Genomic DNA, 20,660 nt, shown 5'->3' on the forward strand with positions numbered 1-20,660 from the left:
AGAGAAATACGGAAAATTTAAGGTCGACTCTCGTGACATGATCACATCTGTGGACTTACGTTCATTGGCACAGGATTGACGGTTACATTGTACAACGCCCTGGGTTGCGGATACCTCCAGCAAATGATGCCGACGTCCCGGTTGATGATCTTTATCTGATAAGGCAGCGGCAGCTCGTTGCTCCTGTTCGTCTCGATGAACTGAAAGGCACCTGCCCGAAGATCATCTTGGTAGTGCTCTTCCTGAACCCCTTTGGAATCTTTCTGGGAGAAACCGGGCGTCGCCAGCGGGATCAAGTTCTCCTGACTGGGCGTCTGATTATCGCTAGCCGTTAGCGATGGTCGGTGTTCACTCTCGTTTGAAGATTTCGTTGATAGAACGCCGTTCAGAAGATCGAACATCCTTTGAACCTCAACCAAGTTGTTCGGATTGAAATCTAGCTGTAGGTAGCTCGAGTGCAACTTCATCTGGATCGACGGATCCCGTTTCCAGTATTCCTGGGTTAGGGTCGCTTGTAGACTGAACGAAAATGGATGCATGATCACGAAAGAACCTTGGCAAAAGATCAACTCTTCGAGGTCCAGGTTAAACGACATACGAGCCGGGCGCTCCTGAACCCGAAGGATAGACTGAATCGATGACAGTGACAGTTTACAGTTATAAACTTGCTGATCTTCATCCAGAATGTGGATCATTGTTTGAGACAGCCGCACGCTGACTTTCTCCACGTCGTACATGTTTGACTTGATCATTTTGAACTTGTTGCGACTAAGAATAGGCTTGGGTAGCTTCCTAGCGTGCCTTTGGGGACGATTGTTGTGCTGAGATCCACCCACAGCACCCGCCAAAATATCGGCAAGATCTTGCAGAACTTTCAATTTCTGATGGGAGATCGTCAACTTGATCGGTCGCTTGAACTCCACACTCAATTCGTTGTTCTTTTTCAGCATACTGTTCACGAAACGGGTCTTGATGATTGGCTGAGGTATTCCAAGATCGTCCGGTTCACCGGAAAGCGTCTTCAGCAAAGATAGTCCATCCAGCTCAATGATCAAGTCGAACAGAGACAACTGAACGACCCGTTCCAGAAGGTTCAACGACAGTAGCCCATTCGGTTGAGCCATCACCATTCGGAACAATACTTTGGAGTCCTCCGGCTGTTTCGTTTTCTTGTCGTAGAGATTAACTTTGAAGTATCCGCCCAAGAAGCACACTTCGTACGGAACGACCTGCTCTTCAACGGACGGTCCAAGCGACGACTTCAGCTGCTCGGAAGACCTACTGGAGAACTTCCTTTGTCGGGAGCCTCCCCCAGCGCTGCGTCTACTGCTGGATGCAGCTTGCTTAGCATCCGATGCCCTGTATGAATCGACTCCGGAGTCTTCTTCGAACCTGGACAACTTGGAATAACTGCGGCGAGTACGTGGCAGTTCCGATTCCCGCAACGACCTAACCGAATCGATACTGATTGTATCTTGGCTGAGTTGACTGCTGAACAGAGCTGGATTGAACTCGATCACACTGCTTCTCGAGGAGGAACTGTGTTGACTGGAAGGAGCGATCGTTTGAAGAATGTTGCTGATCTTTCGGGAGATGTTGCCGGCTAGTCGCAGCTGATCCAGGTCCAAATCCATCAGCAGATCTGACATGCAGTTTAGTTCCATAGCTTGGCTACAGATGAGGACATTCTTGTAAATGATACAAGGCGCGTAGATGACGGAAAAGTTGAACTCTTTGAAGATCGTGTTAACTTCAAAGTCGGACGAGCGTTGTACGTCCTGAAGGTTGTTCCACTCAAAGGCGGGATTATCGTGATGCGTCGTTGAGGATGTTTGCTCTTGGATGTACGCCAGAATGTCCGACCAACATGCAGTGCTGAGAGAGATCTCCTTCAGTAGGATTTCGTACTGGCGATCTTCGATTTTGGAACCGGGAACGTTCAGGATTCGCATTTGGGCTGCTTTTGTGTAGACGTCCGGGCGCAGGGGAACCCGACAGATCGGGTTCTCCACGTTATGATGCATGGTAATGGAGTTGATTTTGAAGATGTAAGCGTTGCAGTGATCAGAGCAATCCCGGAGGGGGATGAACAACCGAAGTCCTTTGCTTGAGAACAGGATTAGCGGGAGATCTCTCACTCCTAGGACCTTCCGAGGAGGAACCTCCGCATCGTCTTTCTGTTGGAAAATCGTCAAAACATCCGCGCACTGTTCCAGTAGATCCAAGTCCAGTCGTAGATCGACTTGTTCAACTTTCACAATCACCTCGATCAGAGTGTCATTCTGTTCTCGATTCTTCCTCACCGCGTCCCACTTGGTGTGAACGTTGGTAGTTTCCGCCTTCGTGATTGTCAGATTCAGGAATGTATCGTTTGCTGACTTGCTCGAGCCACCCGAGTCCGTCTGCACGGACAGTGCCAGGGCTTCATTCTTTGCCCAAACTCCTTTTTCGACGTCAAATTCGTAGCATTGACCGCTCATGCCTCCGACCTTGGCCTTGATCTGGAGATACACGTCCTGTTTGTCCAAGCTGTAGATGATATCCTCCAACTCGATGGTAAGTCTGATCTTCAGCTGTCCGATCTCGTCCTTGCCGATACAGTTTACCGTCACCTTGGAGAAGGTCCACTGCAGCCAGATCGACACCGGAAGCGCGTCCTTTTTGCCAGCCTCCTTTAACGTCTCTTCGGAAGCTCCACTGGAGTTATGGGTCATGTCTAGGAACTCCTTCAAGTCGGTCGCCGTCGCAGCGCTACCGGATTTCTGGGAAATCTCCAAGATCTGCGGTTCCCGGTGCTTGCCTCTTGCGTCCGAGTGACTTTGGAGCATCGGTAGGGAGAGAATTCGGTTAAGGGTTGTGGTGAGCAGTGACAGTTGTTCCTTTAACACGTTCAACTTCAGTGGCGAGGTGTCTACATGGAAGCAAGCGGACGATGCCATACCGTCGTGTTTGAAGTTCAGCACCAGCGAAATGTTGGTGGTCGTTTCGTCGAGTAGTTTGTTCATCTGACGGTTCTGGTAGGTCCAGCTGGAGGTGTTGGCCAGCGAGACGGTCCAGGGGAAGCTCTCCCGGTCGTCCGGCCAGACGGCTTTGGCCAGGCTGATGGGGAACCGGTTGATACCGGCCGACAGGCTGGTCGATTTGAACGCCGAGTTGATCGTGATGAGCGGCAGCCTGGAAGGGGAAGATAACGGAGAGTTGGTATGAGACAGGTTAATTGAATAGCTATGACAAATTCCGGGATCTATCAGGAAGGATTGGAATGTTTTACGGAGACATTTATCATAGGGAGACAAACATTTGAAGTTCCCTCAACTGTTCAAAAGTTCCCTGAACACTTTGAAGTCGTTTTCAAAGAAGTTCAGAAGCATCTTGAAACTGTTTGGAAGTTCTCGGAGCTAGTCCTGAAGGTATCCGGAAAATTCTTAGGTTCTGAAGATTTCTGATTACTTTTATAATAGTCACTTTAATAATGTTTGGTCCGGGGAACCGATTTGAAATCGTTACTTTTAGCATGCGAGCGGCCCGTCCCCTGTACAAGACTTTGAATAGCTACAGCCTTCATACTTACTTCAGCATCACAATCTCATTATCGCCAAACTCCTCCTCGGGAGGGTGTTGCCTCCGGTCACTGACCGGCTCCTGCTGCTCGATGCTCCTCTCCGGGAAGTACACCGTACAGTGGCGGAACTCCAGGTGGAAGATGATCCTCCGGGAAAGCTGCTTCCAAAACTCCACCCCGACCAGTGCGGTCTGGCTGTGGTGGATCGCAACCGATTCGTCCTTTTCCGTGTCGTCTTCCGCGACGGTCGATCCGACATTGGGTGGAAGTGGCGCCGGAATGGCCCCCTCGACCTTGTCCGAGCTAGAATGGACAGACGTTATGGGTTGCGAGGACTTTGGCTTCGGCAGCATGCGTTCGACGGATTTCCGAGGGCTAAGCGAGTGGCGGGCGTGGGCACGGGACAAAGGATCGTCCCGGCAGGCGGAAAGGTTTTCCGGCAGGATTCGTAGGAATTCGTACAGGGTAGGATCGACGTTCAGGCTGAGATCGAGGAAGCGACCGTAGAATATGGGAGGATGCTCGAGGGAGGTCAGCTGACGATCGATGGGCAGCTGCATGATGATGGTGAGGAAGTCTTCGTCGGTGGGGTGGTCCGGCCAGAGGGCCGTCAGGGAGCGTTCTGTGGATGAGTTGTTGGGGGTGTAGGAGAGACAGCGAAGACTGCGGGAGGTGAGCTTGAGGGAAGAGGTGCGTTCGGAGAGGACCTGACGGAGGTGGGCGTGGGAGATCGTGAGTTCTAGGGTTGGCAAAGTGGAGGATGTGAGGTTGAGGATGAGATCCTGCGATGGATGAAAGAAGGGAGTTTGGCTGGAGAGCGTTTGAAGGATGGAGTATACGGCGGAGGATTGCGACGGATTGAGCACTAGCTTCAGGTCCGAGATGCCGTAGTTGTGCTCGCCTTTGTTGAGTTCTGTGTTGGGCCAGAGTTCCGGGAAGATGAGGAAACGATGTTGGTGATTCAGATTGATGGCAGTGGCGACGGGGATTTCCGAACCGTTGTAGTGTAATTTGACTTGAAGACGTTCCAGGTTTCCGGAAATTGAATGGAAGCAGCTGTCGAAGAGCTTGGATGGTGGTTCCGGTAGTTGGCAGGTCGTGAAGACCAGTCTGCTTGGGTAAAGAGGTGTTAGGATGTTGCACTCGACGCGATTGAAGACTGCAGTGAGGAAGGGGGTCTGTGGAGATTGGGCAAGCTTGCTGGAACTACGTTTCCTTCCAAGCTGGAACTTTCCATGGTCGAACGGATGAAGCTCCAGGATTGGCGTAAGGATTGTTATGTGGACTTGCTTAAGCGGAATTTCATTCATCAGAGCATCGTAGTCTTCGGCCGACGGCGGAAGCAGTTGATGCAGGCTAGGAATGGGTTTCTCCTCGTAATAAGCTGGATACTCGTATGCATCCTTGTAGGAAATCAACGTTTTCAGGCGATGCAGAGTATCTGCACTAATTTTCAGTCGAAACTTTCCCAGGAATGCTCGAATCATGTACTTCTCCGATAGATTACTGAATTCCAAATCGCTGCCAAATTCGGAGGTTCGCCGATCGTCCGGAATCTGCACTTCATGGACGATATCCATCGCTATTGCGGGAGACTTCTTGAGCAGCACATCCTGAGAGTAGGTCCCCAAATGATAGTTCCAATTGACGTTGTACTTCCGACTCTCTCCGGAGCTATCGTCAAAGAAAGAACCTTTAATGTGCTCGTCCCTCGTCAGTTGAGTTTCGCTCTGGAATATTTCCCGAATCGTCAGCGGTTGTCCACACGGGCAATCTTCCAGTGCTTGCAATCCTATCCTGGCAATTCCCCCGCTGACATTGAACCACTTCAACCCGCAGATCACCACCTCACCGTGAACTCCGTCCAAATCCAACTGCAGAAAAGGATTGTATTTGATCTTTCTAGCCGTCCCGACCACACTATCTCCAACGAATTCCTGCGTCTTGAAGATCATCCTCATCCGATCCACGTAGCACCCGGCATGGAAAACATGGAACTCATGATCCTCCGTATGATCGCTCTCGTTCTCCTCCGGGAAGAACGATGGTAGCAGATTCCAAGCCCAGGTCAGCAGCGACTCCTGTCCAGCTTCTCCTTCACCCTCCGCACCGGACTCCTGCCCTAGGGAAATTTCGCTCTTAATCCTCCCCTGCTTCAGCGCCAACCCCAGCTCAAACAGTCGCATCAACATCGGAAACTGCTGCGAGGAAACATTGAAATCCAAGAATTTGCTATGGATGTCAATCCTCGTGATCGACGACCGATCCTGGGTCGGAACATTGCTGTACTTCATCAGTACCCGTGCTTGCAGCGTGCTCCGGTACAACACCGGCTCCTGACAGACCTCAATCTTCCCGGCTGAGTTCCGTTTGTCCAAGCAGATGGTCAAATCGACAATGTTGATCAACTTCCTCAGGGAAATTCTCGTCGGCGAAATGTCGATGAAGGCAGGGTTCCACTTGCCGTCGGCCGATTCCATCGACAGCTGTTGGATGTTCATCGACACCACAATGTCCTCCTCCACGTACTTCAGAATCACATTGTGACAACGAATCGTGATATTGTTTGCGATCCGGTTGATTAGCGATGCCATGTAGCCCGGAGGTGGGGCTTCATCCGAATTCTTACTCTTCTTGTTGGCATCTCTCCGAGGAGCGGTCCGATTGCCCGGTTCCTGCAGCTTCAGCACAAATTCTGAAAATTCCAACAAAATTAACTAATGCATTCAACCACCTGTCGTCGTCCCTCCCACTCCTCTTACCAATCGTATTGATCGTAATAACAATCGGCTCCGATGCGATCTTTGTCCATGGTACCCGAATCGCCAGCTCGTGAATGTGTCCGGACAGGAACTGGAACGGCAGTGCCAGCTCCTCTTCCAGCACGTCCAGCTTCAGGTCCAGATTCTGGAACACGACCTCCCCGCCCCATAGCGACACCTGCGAGTCTTCCGGCCGGATGTTCTTGACGTACTTTTCCACGTAGCTCAAAATGATGGGCGTAATGTAGGATTCGATTTTGAACATCTTGCTGTTGGCAGGTTTTCAAACATAACGGGACTTTTGCAGTAATTATTTTCGACGCACTCCGGAATTTCGATCGAAACAAATATAATTTTTTCACTCCCGCACTCGAACGAACACGCACTGATAAAATGCTTCCCTAAGCTGTCTGGAATTACTGGACAATTTTACTGTGCACTCTGATAATGATGATAACACAAACACGAAAAAACATTTTTTTTTTCGTTCCACGGAGACGGGTTTTCTTCTTTTTCCTTTCGCGATATCGCGTCTCCACGGTCTCCACTGTCTGGTGCTTGTGTCTACCGTTTTTGGGTGAAGAGTGGGAAGGAGGGGTTTGTTTTGCTACGAAAGTGAAGAGAAACGTCAGAAAATGAACGAAAACAAACGCGGGGTTCGGGTCGCCGGTAGTCGAAAAGCGGTTGGTCGATGAGGAATTTTACAATCGAATGAGGCTGCGTGCTGGTGCAAATGGTGGCTGAATGCTGCCGGAAGGAATTTGTGTGCACACAGAGAAATTGTTTAGGCTGTGATCCATTTGGTGGATTATTTTAACTTTTGGTTAAAATTCGACAGATGGAAAGTTATTGATTAACCGAGCGTGGTTACTTCAGACAGACAAGAAGTTAAATTTTGACAACCTTGGCTAAGTTCTTCTCGAAAACCGGTCGATCGACAGCACAGGGATTTTCGAACATAGATAATAGCTTTCAAAATGTCACTTTTAACCACGTGTTAAATTTAACTCGACAAATGGTTCACAGCCTTAGATTTAATTAAATATTTCTATATGTTTTGACCGAGATTTTGGCCTACCCTCTATATTCTTTATTCTTTATTTATTGTTCATAAGGAATGCAGGAAATGTTTATCCCAATAATACTTATTCTACAATTTAATACAAATCAAACAATTAACATAAATTAACATAAACAAAAAACTCATTTAAAACCTCATTTAAAACTACGCTTATTTATTATTCGAGACACGTTGCTGATGGATACAAACCAGAAGGTCTCCAAGAAACGTGCTCAACTTTTTGGCTCAACTCAGGTACTATCTTCGGTCTCAAGCTAATCGATGCACCCCTCGAAACATAGGAAAATCCACGAACCCCTCATTTTATCTGTCAAACTTTCATAGCGAATCAAAACAAACATTGTGTAGTACTAGAATTTCGACTAGGATGGGGTACGTTAATCGATTTGCTTGGGACCAATAGGCTAGTAAAGCAGTGAGTCAATTTAAAATCATTAGTTTCCAGCTTTTAGTCCATAGTTAGGTCCATAGTTAGTTATTGGCGGAGGGATGGTGATAAACGTATGCGACCGAAGTTTGCGGCAATGTGTATTGATGTCCAACAGATTAAGAAGCGTAAACGGTTGAAACTAACGATTTTAAATTGGTTCACTACTTGACTAGCCTATTGGTCCCAAGCAAACTGACGTACCCCATTCTTGTCGAAATTCTAGTACTACACTATGTTTGTTTTGATTCCGTGCTTACCACCAATGCTACTGACGCCAAGGAGGCAGATCCCACACCTGGACCCTACCTATCGACCCATCAATTCATCAACCGGGGACCAACGTCTTTACTTCCCTTGCGAAGGAATAAGAGATGAACTAGCCTATGGCTAAAAATCTCTCAAATAAAGGGAAAAAAAACCTTGCGAAGGAAGGCATGATCAGAGATGTTATGCCTCACAACATCCCGGCGGCGTTGACTGGGATTTAAGGTAATCACGCTTACCAAAACTCGATCGATGTTGAATAAAATTTCTACCTATTAAATCCTCCCCGACTAAAGTAAACCCCTCGGTAAACCCCAGAACTCGATGAGAGTTCAATCCCACCCAAGGGGTGAGACAGCTTTACTCTGAGTTGCTGTTCATCGATTATTTTGTCTGTTTACTCCTTGGTTCACTCCGTTTACCCTCTTCACATATTATACGTCCGTCTTGTTAGTAGACAAAATAGAATTGTTCAAATCAACTATTGAAACGATAAAAATTTCAGAATTTGTTCAGAAAACGGCTCGAACGATGCTGGGAAAGCTTCCAAAAGGGGCCTCCGTCGCAAGCGCTTTGGAGTGGATTTTCATTTACTTCTCTGTGCCGATTTGCTGCTGCTGCTGTTACTAGGGGAAATTTTGGCGTCGGCAACGCTGCCTGACCCCCTGAATGGTAAGCCAGAGCATCAATGCAGCCGACACAGCCAAAGCCGAAGATGAGCAGGACGATAAAGACACAGCTGCCAATGTTCCCGGTAACTGCGATCCTCATCCGGACTTCAAACCCATCATCGATCAACCGGTTATTTCGGATGTGTTCCACGAAATTTCGACGTCCATTATCTTTGTATGATGATCTTTAGATCCTAGTTGCGTCTTATAACATCGTAACTCCAGTGCGAAAAATAGACAGTGCCCATCTCCGGGTATTTCCTTAACGAGCATCACTCCATTGTCGTATCGCATGTGCCCGCTGGCCCTACCTTAACTAACATGAAAATTTACTCAAAACTCTTTGCAGGATTTTATAAGTAAATTGTGCGTAGCCCCCCCCCCCCCTCTTATCTAAAGGGCTACCCCCTATGACCTCCACATGCCAAATTTGGTTCCATTTGCTTGATTAGTTCTAGAGTTACGCAGAAATTTCTGTTTCATTTGTATGGGACCCCCTCCATACAGAAGGGGAGGGGTCTCAAACTATCATAAGAACCTTTTCCTGCCCCAAAAACCCCTGCATACAAATTTTCACGCCGATCGGTTCAGTAGTTTCCGAGTCTATAAGGGTCAGACAGACGGACAGAAATTCATTTATATATAGGGGAATTTACGTATTCTCGGCAACCTAAGCAGCGACCTTCTTTCTATAGCCTTTTTCTCTATGGAACGCACACATATGCAGTATTGGTTTGTTTACAATCTTTTGCTGCCAGCTGCTCTAACAATTTCAGTCGAAAGAATTGTCAAAAACTGTTTTGAAACGCTTTTACAAAGCTCCAATCTTCTCTAGTGAGAGCGAGTATTGTCGGCAACCAGTTTTTCTTCGGCAATCGTTCCATTTGAACTGCATGTAAATCTGCTGTTCTATTGTCGGCAACTCGAAATCAGCTACAATTTGTAGTGCGTGTGTTTCATTTCAAGAAAGCACCGCTAGATTGCTTTTTCTACGTGGCTGAAAGCATAAAGAATCGTTTGCATGCATTCAGCGAAGTGCTTTCGTAAGAAAATCCAGTGAAAATAGTGTTTCAATTTGGGTTGCCGAAAATAGTCTGTCATGCCGAAGCCGTCATTTCCCCTATATAGATTCTCAAGCATTTCCTTTGGAATCATGTTTCTTCATACACGGCGAATGAGAACGACCCAAATAAGAGTTTAGTTCACTCATAATTGCCAAAAGTGCAGGAACTCAGCGATGAGTAAATTTGTTTCATGTTTTCCCAGGTTTTTCCAGGTTTTTCCAGGATTTTCCAGGGAAAAGTTCCCGAATTGATTTGATTCACTCAGTCTATTGGTTCTTCTCCGAGACTGAATAAAATTTTCGTCAATTTCCTCATTTTCCGGCAGATTTTTTAGGTTTTCCATAGGAAACCATGAGGCAAATTTACTCATCGCTGAGTTCCTGCACTTTTGGTGATTATGAGTGAACTAAACTCAAATTTAAGTCGTTCTCATTCGCCGTGTAGAGATTATTTCTGATTTCTGCAAAAAAATATTTGAGATTCTCTCTGGGAGTCCCTAAACAATATTTTGATAACAGTCTAGAAGTTCATCTTTAGATTTTCTTCGAAGCGCTATCCATAATTCAATTTAAAATTCACTTGAATTTTCTTTAGAATTCTCAAGCAATTCACAACAGAATTGTCTTGAATTTTAGTTCAGAATTATCTAGGAGTTCTCCTCTAAATTCTTCTAAAAACTTTATTTCTTTCGAATTCTCTAGAAGTTCGTTTCGTGATGCACTTGAAATTCACTTAAAATTATTCTTAGAATTCCTTTGGAGTTGTGCCCTCAAAATTCGATTCCCTTAGTATTTTTCACGGATCCTGAGATTTTCACCATCGATCTCTGAGAGTTCTTTCTAAAACTCCCTCTAATTTTCTCTGAAAAACATTGGTGATTAATTCACATTAATTTTAAAACCCTTCTTCAAATTCCTTCGAAACAAAAAATCTAGTCGGGTCCAGGTCCTACAGTCAATAAAGGAACAACTGATGTCAACACTGGCGCTGGAGATAGAAGTCTAAAATTGATTAATAATTCCATGGTATTAGTTGCTACACAGAAAAAATAAATTATAAATTACATCCAAGAGGATGCACTTTAATCATGTCGAAAATGTCATGTAATTTTTATGGCCACAAAAATAAATAAATGCAGTAAAAGCAGCGTAATGTCAGTTCATGCACTGTATTAATGATAATTTTGTCCTTTTTGGCAAGTGTGATACGATTGAAGTGCATCCACTTTGATGTGATATTAAAATTATTTTTTTGCTGTGTACCAAACATGGCGGTTTCTATTTTATAAAATGTGGTAGCTAAATATGCTCGCTAACTATTGCCAAATCTGGCACACCTACCCTAATTCTTGTTTTCTCTTCAAAATCTCGATCATAATTGAGGGGATTAGAAGGACTGTTAGAAGGGGGTTCATCGACTTTTTCCTTCGTTAATAATTCAGCTGTAAACACATTCCTTGATTCGTGTGCCGGATGAGAACCTCCTTTATCAAGCTATGTGTCAGAAATAGCGCAAAATCCAAGAGGAAATCAACCCTGCACACCCCAATCTGTGCCAATAGTTTTCGCTGTGCCGAAAGCTATGAAAAACGCGGTGCTAAGCGTGTCAATCAAGTATCCCATGAGTTTGGCAACCCTGAAGATTTAATGACTTTTGTGATTGTCTATTTGTGATTGTGCAAGAAAACGAAGCGTGATAAAAATAAATTTATGCATGCAGTCTAAAATCACCAGAATAAGCAAAGCAAACCAAATCTATTCCAAGAAGACTGATTGTAGCCCTACACAGCAAAAAAAAATGTAATATCGATCAACGTAATTCAAGCTGATGTATGAAATAATGCTGTAATAGCAAAAAGCAGATACAATATTACATCAATGGATGTAATTTTGTTCGCAAAATCGATGTACATCGTACAATGTGATATTACACAACCGATGGATTGACCTGGTTGCAGCAGTTTCGATGTAATATTCAACAACTTTTTTTGCTGTGTAGTGCATGCCGGTTCCTTAGCTATACCATAGAGGGTCCCGAAGAAAATCATTATTATTTTTGGCTCACTCAGTACCAGAACAACGGTCCCAAGCAGTCCCAAGCTATTTCACTCACCCCTGCATGTACTGCATGAATCCACACACCCCTGATGTTATCTGTCAAACTTTCATAGCGAATCAAAACAAACATAGTGTAGTAATAGAATTTCAACTAGAATAGGGTACGTTAATCGTTTGCTTGGGACCAATAGGCTACTAAAGTGGTGAGCAAATTTAAAATCGTTAGTTTCGTATTGATTGTTGGCTATACTAAACTCTAAGACCAGAAGGTCCCGAAATAACGTGCTCAACTTTTTGGCTCAGCTCTGGTACTCTCTTCGGGCCCAAGCTAATCGATTCATCTCTCGAAACATAGGAAAATCCACTAACCCCCAATTTTATCTGTCAAACTTTCATAGCGAATCAAAACAAACATAGTGTAGTACTAGAATTGCGACAAGAATGGGGCACGTTAATCGATTTGTTGGGACCAATAGGCTAGTCAAGTAGTGAACCAATTTAAAATCGTTAGTTTCCACCGTCGAATGGATTCCGGCAAGCTGAATGTGGTTCTTCATCCGTGGCGTTGACTATGGAACAATACAACAACGATAAAAACTGTGAGGTGGAGGTGGAACTGTTCAATCGGCTGCAAGCGGAGGACGGCTACATGAAGATTAGCGGGGATTTTGAAAAATAAATAGAGTTTATCGATTTTCTCGAGGTGAACAACTTCGAGCTGTCGAATGTGATTCTGATGTACGCCAATGGGGATGGTTCGAAGGGGTTAAGGATCGGGTTTAGGTTGTTGAAATTTATTCAGGTATACCTTGGTGTAACGTAACTGTCACGTCTGCCATCGCTGATTTCTAGCAGACAATCATTAAATTAAGCAATTTAATAACACCACCGACAAACCGACATGAATGACCATAGCAAAAAATGACATCTGGCTCCGTGTTCGTGGGAAATATTTAGCTAAACCATGAACCCCCATGCAAAAGTTATTAATTGGTTCGTGTCTGATCTATTCTGGATAAATTATTTTTATCTAGATCAAAAAATCCTATGGATTTGACAGTTCGGATCAATGCACATTTAAATCGCTCGTTTACGATTTTCGGGCATCAGTCAGAATTAAGTGTAATGTCGGATTGTCGGCCAATTTGAATAATTGAATTGTTATTTGTGAGATATCGACGATGGAGTCAAAAGTAACAGTGACGTTACAGGGTATCATAACATTTATTGAACGAATCCTGATTACTTAAACAGGGTGGGCTACCGGTGGCTATGAAGATCGCTCATCCGAGGAGGATGATTTGTATTACGCTATGTATCATGGCCAATTGACCCATGATTAAAATTGTGATTACCGATATTGTCGCTGAGGGTGATCTGGTTATTGCTGTTGCTGGTTATGATCTCGGCGCTCCTATTTATCACCACACTTTAACAACTCTTGCAGGGAATTATACGAAGTACTGGCTGCAGGAGTGATCCGAGCAAAGTCCTATATAGGTTTGACTTCATATCCGGGATATGATCGTCTAGTCCGATGGATTTATTAAATTCATCCTCAAGCGAAGATTAGCGACTGCCAACAAAGTGCGAAACGGTAGCAACTATTGGAAAATCTTCGGCAAAAACCAGTGATGCCGTTTTATAATATATTCTGTGTCATTCTTGTCAAATTGTGCCCTAGCGTGCCGAGCAGTGTACCGTGATGTGTTTCGACACAGTGTGCAGAGTTGATTACCCCTTGGCAAAATCTGTTAATAAAGCTGTGGCTATCAAAAGAGAAAGTCGATGAAGAGAATCGATCAAAGTCACTTACACCGCTTTCCTTCTAACTCCTAATTCTGAAAAAAATGTAAAAAAACTGCCGGGATTTACAAAAAAAAATACTACCGATAAACGGTAAACAACTTTTTCGAAGGCTTGCCAGTTGTGGTAAATTTTGCTCTGTCGATCTAACAGCAAATGAATATTTTACCGAGATGTTTGCAGAAGGCTCGGCTGTTGGATTCTCAACACTTTTTTGCATGGCTCGGCGAAAAAATCTAAAGGCCCAAGCGCAATGACAGCGGAAGCGGGACGGCAGCGGCAGCGAAAAAGCCCGATCTGAGTAAGCCTACTTGTCGGATTGAAAACTAGTTAGAACCAAATCGACTTCGGTTAGGCATCTTGATGTCATTTGTGACAACTGTCAAACTTTCCGTTTCCGTTCCGCTTCCGTCCATATTGCGTTTCGGCCTTTACTGTTATAAGCTTGATGGCCCTGAAAAGGGCCGTTTTATTGTAGAGGACATCCATGGCCACTTACGCTTGGCGTGTTTAGTGTAGGTGACAGCATCACGTACCTCATTTTCCAGGAACACCTAATATATCAGACCGGAGATACGTTTGACACCGCCACGGCCAGCCAGATGACGGATGGTGGTTATCTCGAAGAACTTTGTGATGACGCTTGGCACCTCCTTTACCAGACCTTTTCCTCCTTTGCCACGACCAGTCAATTCAGTGCCAACATTTCAAAGGGGCGTAATTGCATTTGTAAACAATGGCTTTAGCCATCGATTTCTCGCGAATAAAAGCTCACTCATGAAAAATAATGACACCAGCAGGTAGAGGAATGTTTCCTCTACCAGCTAGCATTGTAATTTTGGAGAGGTAGAATTTCATTCATGAGAAATTGATGGCTAAAGTTATTGTTTACAAAAGCAATTACGCCCCTTTGAAATGTTGGCACTGAATTGTTGCTTGTTGTGTGTAAAGGAGTGGACTAGCCACCACCTTCTCACTGCTGCTATTGCTGTTCACCACGCCGTCCGAAGCGAAAATGAGCTATTGCCATACAGCAGCGCTCTTTTATATCTTTTCAGGTTTAAGCAGAATGATGTGCAACCAAGTGGTACTCGATAATGAGCACTGGGTTTGGAAAGAACGTTTATTTCATAAAAACAGTGATAAAATGATCACTTTTTATTTGTACATTGGACAATGCTTTTTCATAAGCTTCACGTCTAAAATGCGTAAAAAAAATTCTGATCGATTCGTGATAAAATTACTAAAATTGGCTCAGGAGCAGCTGAGTTATTAATGTTCAAAATCTTTCATAATTTTGTTTCATGTTCCATTTTCAGTTTTCACAAAGTGTATAGAAATGAAAGACGTAGTCCTACGTCAAAAACTGCAGCTGGGATTCACAAAAAAAAATTACCGGTAAACGGTAAACAACTTGACAGTTGTGGTAAATTTTGCTTTGCCGATCTAACAGCAAATGAATATTTAACCGAGATGTTGACTCGGCGAAAAAATCTAAGTGTGTAGGGCTAAAAACTGAAGCACTAGTGCCATAACTGACACACTTACCCTAGGGTAGACATTGTTTCAATGTATTAATTGTAATTATTATATACGTCTACTCCGCGATACGGAAAGCTTGCGACGGTGCGGAAAAAAAATCATGCACAATCAATAAAACTTGGGGGCTCGTCGCTTAGGTCATACATAAATATGTGTAGGTATAGAAGTAAACATGCCATGTATCCGTATGCAGAGTTGAAGAGAACTAATTTAATGTTTGTGCAGCCAAGTCCAAGTGTCGAGACAGCATAAATCATGTGAATCAAAGGGGTTCTTTCTTGTTCTGCTTGGCTTTTCCTTTCGTTGGTCGACCTTAGATGAAGCTACAACAGTGAATTTAAAATTAACTGATTATGAACGGTGTTGATTAACCATAATCAACGTTTTCTCTAGTGTTTTATGAATTTTCAACATTCAAATTAAATGGAGAATAATTCATGACACACCCACAATCAAACGGTCATACAAGTGTGTCTGCTTTATAATGGGATTGCTGCCAAGAAGAAGAGGTTCGTGTCGCGTCACCAGCCGACAACAACAACGGTAAGTAACGTAGGCCTACTATGTTTGTAAATGCACATTACAGGCTTGGGTCGTCGGCGACGATGACAATGGATTTTGTTCTGGATGCATAGGTATATGCAATTGAATGAGCGTAAAAAGAAGGCGGAGAAGGCAATTCATTTATTTCTGGTCCCGAGTCCATAGTGTGTAACAGAGTACAGTAATGACCCGATTTTGTCAGTCCCTCCACGCATCAGACTTGTATCTTTCAATTATTTCGCATAACCGTAATTCTAAATCTTCCACATTCATCTCCATGATGGAACTTTAAGGTATGCTTTGGTGCAATAAGATCACAGTCAGATTGGGTCAGTGCTGTATTAATATAACGGTAGTAAACAAAATTGTACACGGTCGTAGTCCACCAGAGATGTTTTCCATCACTTATTCAGAAGCCGGGGTCCCCCATTATGGGCATTAAGGAGGAAGTTCTCTTTTTAAATTCATTACAAAATTAAGGCCATGCGATTGGGTTCTCTACCGGTCCACCTACACACTTAATTTTGTGACATTTGGTTGCTGAGTCTCAGAATACGTTTTGCTGAACCTCAGCAAACAAACGTATTGTTTGCTGAGATCTCAGTAAATTTTATTGTCAAACTCTCGGCTGTGCAAATCTCGGCAAAAAAATGCCGAGTTGGCTAAGTAAAAACTAAGTGTGTACAATTGATTGGCGTGGATAGCATGTTAATTTTCCAGTTACGCCAATCAATATTTGTTGACCACATATATAGAGATCGAATTCAAATTTGTTTGTTTTAAAATATTCAATTTTGATGAAATAACACAGTTTAAGTTACCGACAAATTGTAGCGATTATAAAAAGCAACGAAAAAGCTATTAAGAAGAAAATTGCTTATAAGAATAGTGTCTTCTTCGGAGGCTTGGCAATTGACGTCATAGCGAAATTACGTTCTACGTTTTATCCGTATCTACTACTGAACCTATATGTATAAAAGTGAAAGAAAGCAATCAAACAGAATAGACGAACAAAATGAAAAATTCAAACCAAGGCTGAGATTGTACCGTGGATTTTACCAACCCACACACATCACGAGTGGCACGGAAATGAGAGAACGATTTTCAATGAAAATTCCCTCCTCGTTGTGTCGTGGGCGGTGGGGCGGCGCCTATACTATGGTGAAGAGTCTATTTGGGCAATATGGTAACGTGCTTCTTTCCATGTCGGCCCATGCTGGGTATGGTACAACGGAGTAAGTCAAAGGACATTTGGAGGTGAATTGGTTGGTAATTTAGAGTTATAATGATGTGCAGCTAGGATCTAACCGGGGGGCTTGGTTCTTGCTCTATATAAAAAAGGAATGATGGCGGAAACATATACCTACTGTAAGCGAAGGCCAGCACATTTAGATATTTAGTGGTCAGATGTATTGTTTGATGACAGAGAAGAATAAAAGCGGCGCGGTTGGTTATTAATTAATTAAGACGAAACAAGTGCGTGGCATTTTAAATCAAGTGTTATCATTTTCATGTTCTGGGAACTGGTTAGCTGGCTTGGCTGGTAGAAAATTGAAAGTTTTCAAAGTTAAAGGGTACACGTAGCGTACTAGAAAGGTTTGCTAGAATTAATAATTTCGTTTAAATCCTTCACTAGATGATTTTCCAGCCGCAGTGCATTTGGGAAAACAAACTGTGTTAGAAAATTTAGCTATCATAAAAATAAAATAAAAAACCTTCTAACGAACACATGACATAATCTGTTCATGAGGTGAAATATTACAAATTTTGAATACATTTTATGCAAATATATAATTGAATCTTGCATTTACCGGTTGGGTGTAAACCCAACAAACAATTGAGAGCTCTTATAAAACACCTGAGTTAACAGTCTTATAATTGTGCGATTAAAATTAGTTGCTATGTCGAACCAGCCAGGTATAAGTTAAGTAAATGTTAAACAAATCACGGAAAGTATTTAACATTAAATTATTTTAATTACAGTTAAACACTTTGAACTGAAAATAATGAAAACCCATTTGAGCAGTCCCAGGCCAAAAAGCAAAAAAAAATAATAATAGGGAAATGCAGGTAATGTTCGGCCTAAGTGTCCCTAATTTGGGTCCATGCATAAATTCAGCAATCGACTAAATTTTCAATAGCAACCAAAAATATCCATTAGTAACGTCTCAATAACGTGTTCATCTAGATAAAATTGATAAATAGCAGATTTTTAGCGATGGGCCCAATATTAGATACATAGGCCAACAATTAGAGACATTTCTCCTATTTGGTTTAACTCGACCTTCTCCGATATGCATGAAACCTGCATAATAATTTTTTACGGGCAATCGTTTACATCTTTGTTTAAATTCGGCCATTTTGAATCTTAGAATGATATTGTTTCGAAATAGCGTATCCGACATTTTTCAATAAATCGTAGCACGAAAACGTGATCTCAGATTTGTAAACGAACAGTACTTTCAATACAATCTTTTAAATTTACACCATGTGATTAAACATTCAAGTAAATCTGCATAACACTTGGCGTGAAACCCACTGGACAGACGCTAAGTGGAAGAGGAGACAATAGGACTTTTGTGAACCAATTTTCTGTCAAACGTGAACGTATAGAAGCGCGAGAATTTTTACAACAGGGAATCTATTTTCTTGTACTTTGACAGTCGACTGCGTCGCCCATAATGAAATAGTTTTTTTCACGGTCAACACGTCACTGACAAAAAGAAGCCAGTTGTCTCCTCTTCCTCTTAAGGGCCACCCACATTAGATCCGGATCTGACGCGTTGCGGCAAAGTGACAGCTAAATCTATTGTCTAACTGTCAAATTTACGTCAACGCAACGCAAACGCATCTAATGTGGGTGGCCCTTTAGGGCAGACGATACGGCCATGCTTAATGGTCGATTGCTGAATAAGGCGTGAATGGCCGCGGCAAAATAGTGACACGGAGTCACGGGTGAGGAGCTGAATTGGGTTGTTTAACTTCGAAAAATATACCAATTTTTATACATCATATGATAGAGCTTCGCTTTCTGAGCACAACCATATTTTTATCGATCCTGTAGACATTCATTTCGATTTTTAAATCAAGATTTAAATTTTTGATCGTTGACACTAAATCTATTCGTTGACAGCTCACTCCCATACCCAGTCCCACCAAGGGGCGCTAAAATGGTGATTTTTGCTAATGTAATCGTACTTATTTAAAATAGTTGCAGTGTACCAAAATTGATGAAATTTTGGATTTCAGTTCCATTTTTAATGCAGATAACGAATATGTATTTACCTCAATACCCCTAAACAACCCAATTAGGCAAGGGGTGGTCACTCTACACACTTGTTTTGCGCCAACTTTTTTCTCAGTGTACCTCAGTGTGCCGCAGTTGTACTAAAGCCCTACAGTAAAAGTATGGACGTCTGTCAAAAGTTGTTCCAATCGAACCGTCAAAATGCACCGCTTTGCTCGATTGGAACAGCTTTTTTTCAGTTTTGTGGTGACAGTCGTCCATACTTTTACTGTAGGGCTTTAAGTTGTACCGGCAGTGTCAAGAAGTCATTGAACTGACTTTTGATTGCTTGTGAATAATGCCTTGTTTGGCAACCCGGTATTTTAACAGCTTTTATTTTTGTTTTGTTTTTCAATGTTTTCAAAAACGACACGGACTTCAGTTGGGACTACACACTGGATGCATCCGCCTCCAAGGATGCCTGCAATGGACGAGCTCCGTTGCTACACGATCCTTCCATCTTTGGCGGAAGGCCGACCCCGCACAACGAACGTCAATCATCAGTCGACCAACCCTTCTGGGAGTCGGCGGAGGAAATGGATTTGCACCGAATTTTTCACTGCCAAAGTATCATCCATCGGAAAACTGGAAACCAACACCGGCCAAAACACACGTCGGACTGATGAAGGACGCACCGCTGACCCGAAACGGACCAGCCAATTTTCCAAGCTGAACTACTTGTCAGAGTCCACCAACCCGTACACCCTGCAAGACAATTCGATCAGCTTCAAGGTCTACAGCGCCTCCAAGAACAATCGCTTCCCAGGCCAGCAATAATCGCATTCTCCACTTCTTCAATAACCCGTATGCCGTCCGAGGATCTGCTGCTGACTGCATTCACCACCAAGGGCTGCCACCCGTCGCAAGTGCGAATGTTCCCGCTGAAATCGGGAAGTTCCTCCTTCGGATTGGTCGAGTTCCCGAGCGTAGCCCTGGCGGTGCTGGTGCTGGTCCGTCTCCTCTAAAATTCGTCAAAAAAGACGGACCAGCAGCAGCATTGGAAGCAGCCGCAGCCGTGGGAGCTGCATCGCTAGTTCGTGTAGCCATGGCCAAGATACCGCTGTCAGCTGTTTTTCGTATGAGAGGAAATGTGGATGCGACTGCCGTCACGGTTGTACCGATTTTGAGAATCCATGGCGAGACTTGGTGGAGAATCACGGTTGTTTTGAAAATAATTTGACTAGGAGTGGAAACGTCAATAACAAATTTTGACACATGCACACTGCGCAGGCGCAGAAAAAGTTCAGTGTTGCCAGTAACTTTGAAGATCATAAAAATTGTAACCATGGGTGCCAAACAACGTCAATGACTGCACCCCGATGTGCCCCAGTTTGATTTTGGCACACTGTGTAGAGTGACCAACCCCTTGGAATTAGGACATCGTTGTTTGCCATTTTCTGAATTCACACAAGCACAACATTAGTACCTTTTATTATGAAAAAAAAACTAGAATACATAAATACGGCGAGCAAAGACAGTCGATTATCACAGAAAATGTGACGACTGTGGTGACCGCTAACAGCACTGGTTGAACCTGGGACGGGACTTGACAAACGGGTAGCGATTTCGAGCGAACTTGCTGTCAAATATGA

At 43.6% G+C, this 20,660-nt stretch overlaps 1 protein-coding gene across 1 annotated transcript in view; it reads right to left on the minus strand.

The window, feature by feature from the left end:
* The window catches only part of Vps13B (vacuolar protein sorting 13B), a 48,082-nt gene extending 41,265 nt beyond the window's left edge, over positions 1–6,817 (minus strand). Inside the window, exons 1-3 of the mRNA XM_065232789.1 lie at positions 6,325–6,817; positions 3,572–6,257; positions 60–3,174 (exon numbers count right to left, since the gene is read on the minus strand). Coding sequence (XP_065088861.1) covers positions 60–3,174; positions 3,572–6,257; positions 6,325–6,589 — 6,066 coding nt within the window. The 5' untranslated portion in view covers positions 6,590–6,817. The remainder of the gene's footprint in view (positions 1–59; positions 3,175–3,571; positions 6,258–6,324) is intronic.
* Positions 6,818–20,660: the final 13,843 nt, after the last annotated feature.

This window comes from Ochlerotatus camptorhynchus, unplaced genomic scaffold, assembly GCF_037179485.1.
Source record: "Ochlerotatus camptorhynchus isolate MF236.1 unplaced genomic scaffold, CSIRO-AGI_Acam_v1.1 ptg000374l, whole genome shotgun sequence".
NCBI classification, from domain to species: Eukaryota; Metazoa; Arthropoda; class Insecta; order Diptera; family Culicidae; genus Ochlerotatus; species Ochlerotatus camptorhynchus.